Source organism: Olea europaea, unplaced genomic scaffold (genome assembly GCF_002742605.1).
Source record: "Olea europaea var. sylvestris unplaced genomic scaffold, O_europaea_v1 scaffold23699, whole genome shotgun sequence".
In the NCBI taxonomy this organism is placed as follows: Eukaryota; Viridiplantae; Streptophyta; class Magnoliopsida; order Lamiales; family Oleaceae; genus Olea; species Olea europaea.
Genome location: NW_019241837.1, coordinates 1 through 1,144, shown reverse-complemented (window position 1 = coordinate 1,144; position 1,144 = coordinate 1). Strand labels below are relative to the sequence as shown.

Here is a 1,144-nt window from a genome sequence, read left to right as displayed (position 1 = left end):
TATCGATAGTAAACTTTCAACACTCGTGGTCTGCTCTAATAGAATTTGACCCCTGAATTCACCCCTATATATATATATATAACAGAAAATTCTGTAAAAAAGTTTCTAATACAAAAGTAGGATAGGTAAATTTTCTTCAAACGAGAAACCTTAGGTCATCACCAACTGATTAATTTAGTTGCGGTATTCCAACAAATATGTCAGTTAAACTAAAGTGATTTTATTTTAGTTACGGTTGCTAATTTCTGATCTATTTATAAACTTATTATCAACGGTTCAGACACCCGCGGTCATTAAAAAAAAAAGGAGATTGACAATATCATTTTATCGTTCATATCACCAATAGTTGTGGATAATAAGTCGGTGGCATGCTCAGTTTCTCTAGTTCCACTAGTGCGGCTTCCTCTTCCGCCTCTCTCCTTCGCTGGACCGCTTCCGTCCGACTTCCATGGGGGCGCACGATCTAAACTCCATGCTTTGTATCTCTAGAGGGAAATTCACAATCGCCTTGCTGTCGCACAACTCAAAAGCCACCTTGTCGTAGGCTTTTGCAGCCTCAATGGCAGTATCGAATGTCCCCAGCCAGATACGCGAGCTACGCTGATTGGGGTCCCAGATCTTTGCCGTATACTTGCCCCACGGATGCTGTCGGACTCCTCTATAATGCAGATTCTCCTCCAAGCTTGAGTGCTTCCGAGTTGACTTTGATACATCGATCTATTCAAGCTTCTCGACAGCTGGAAATTTGATCTTTAGTGAAGGCTTCCAATTATTAGAATTTAGAGCTTTTTGTGTTGTGAAATCTATTACTTGATTTCGCTTGAAAAAATAGGATCGGGAGCTTGAAAAATTGGAGAAATTGTAGAGTAATAAGAGATAGAAATTGGAGATTCATTGCTTGCAGATTGAGAACAAAATGAATCCGAGAGAGTCAGGGAGCTAGAAATCGACAAAGTTATTTTAGAGCTGCTTTGATTTTCAACGTCAGTAGCAAATGCAATTTCTCTAGTAGAAAACTCTTCGAGAAGATGCATTCTTATTTGCTCCAATGCTAAGGCTTTAGCTGGCGTCGCCATGTAGGTTGTACGAAAACTTCTCAAAGGTTTGTATCTTTATTTAGAAGTGAAACCCACTCGAAAAATTT

The 1,144-nt window shown here is 39.4% G+C and overlaps 1 protein-coding gene across 1 annotated transcript; it reads right to left on the bottom strand.

Annotated features, from left to right (window-relative positions):
* Nucleotides 1–390: 390 nt before the first annotated feature.
* Nucleotides 391–1,076, bottom strand: LOC111381769 (ethylene-responsive transcription factor 5-like). The gene is made up of 2 exons (XM_023005591.1): nt 811–1,076; nt 391–682 (listed from the first exon to the last, which is right to left on the bottom strand). The coding sequence occupies exons 1-2, from the start codon at nt 1,074–1,076 to the stop codon at nt 391–393; spliced, it is 558 nt and encodes a 185-aa protein (XP_022861359.1).
* Nucleotides 1,077–1,144: the final 68 nt, after the last annotated feature.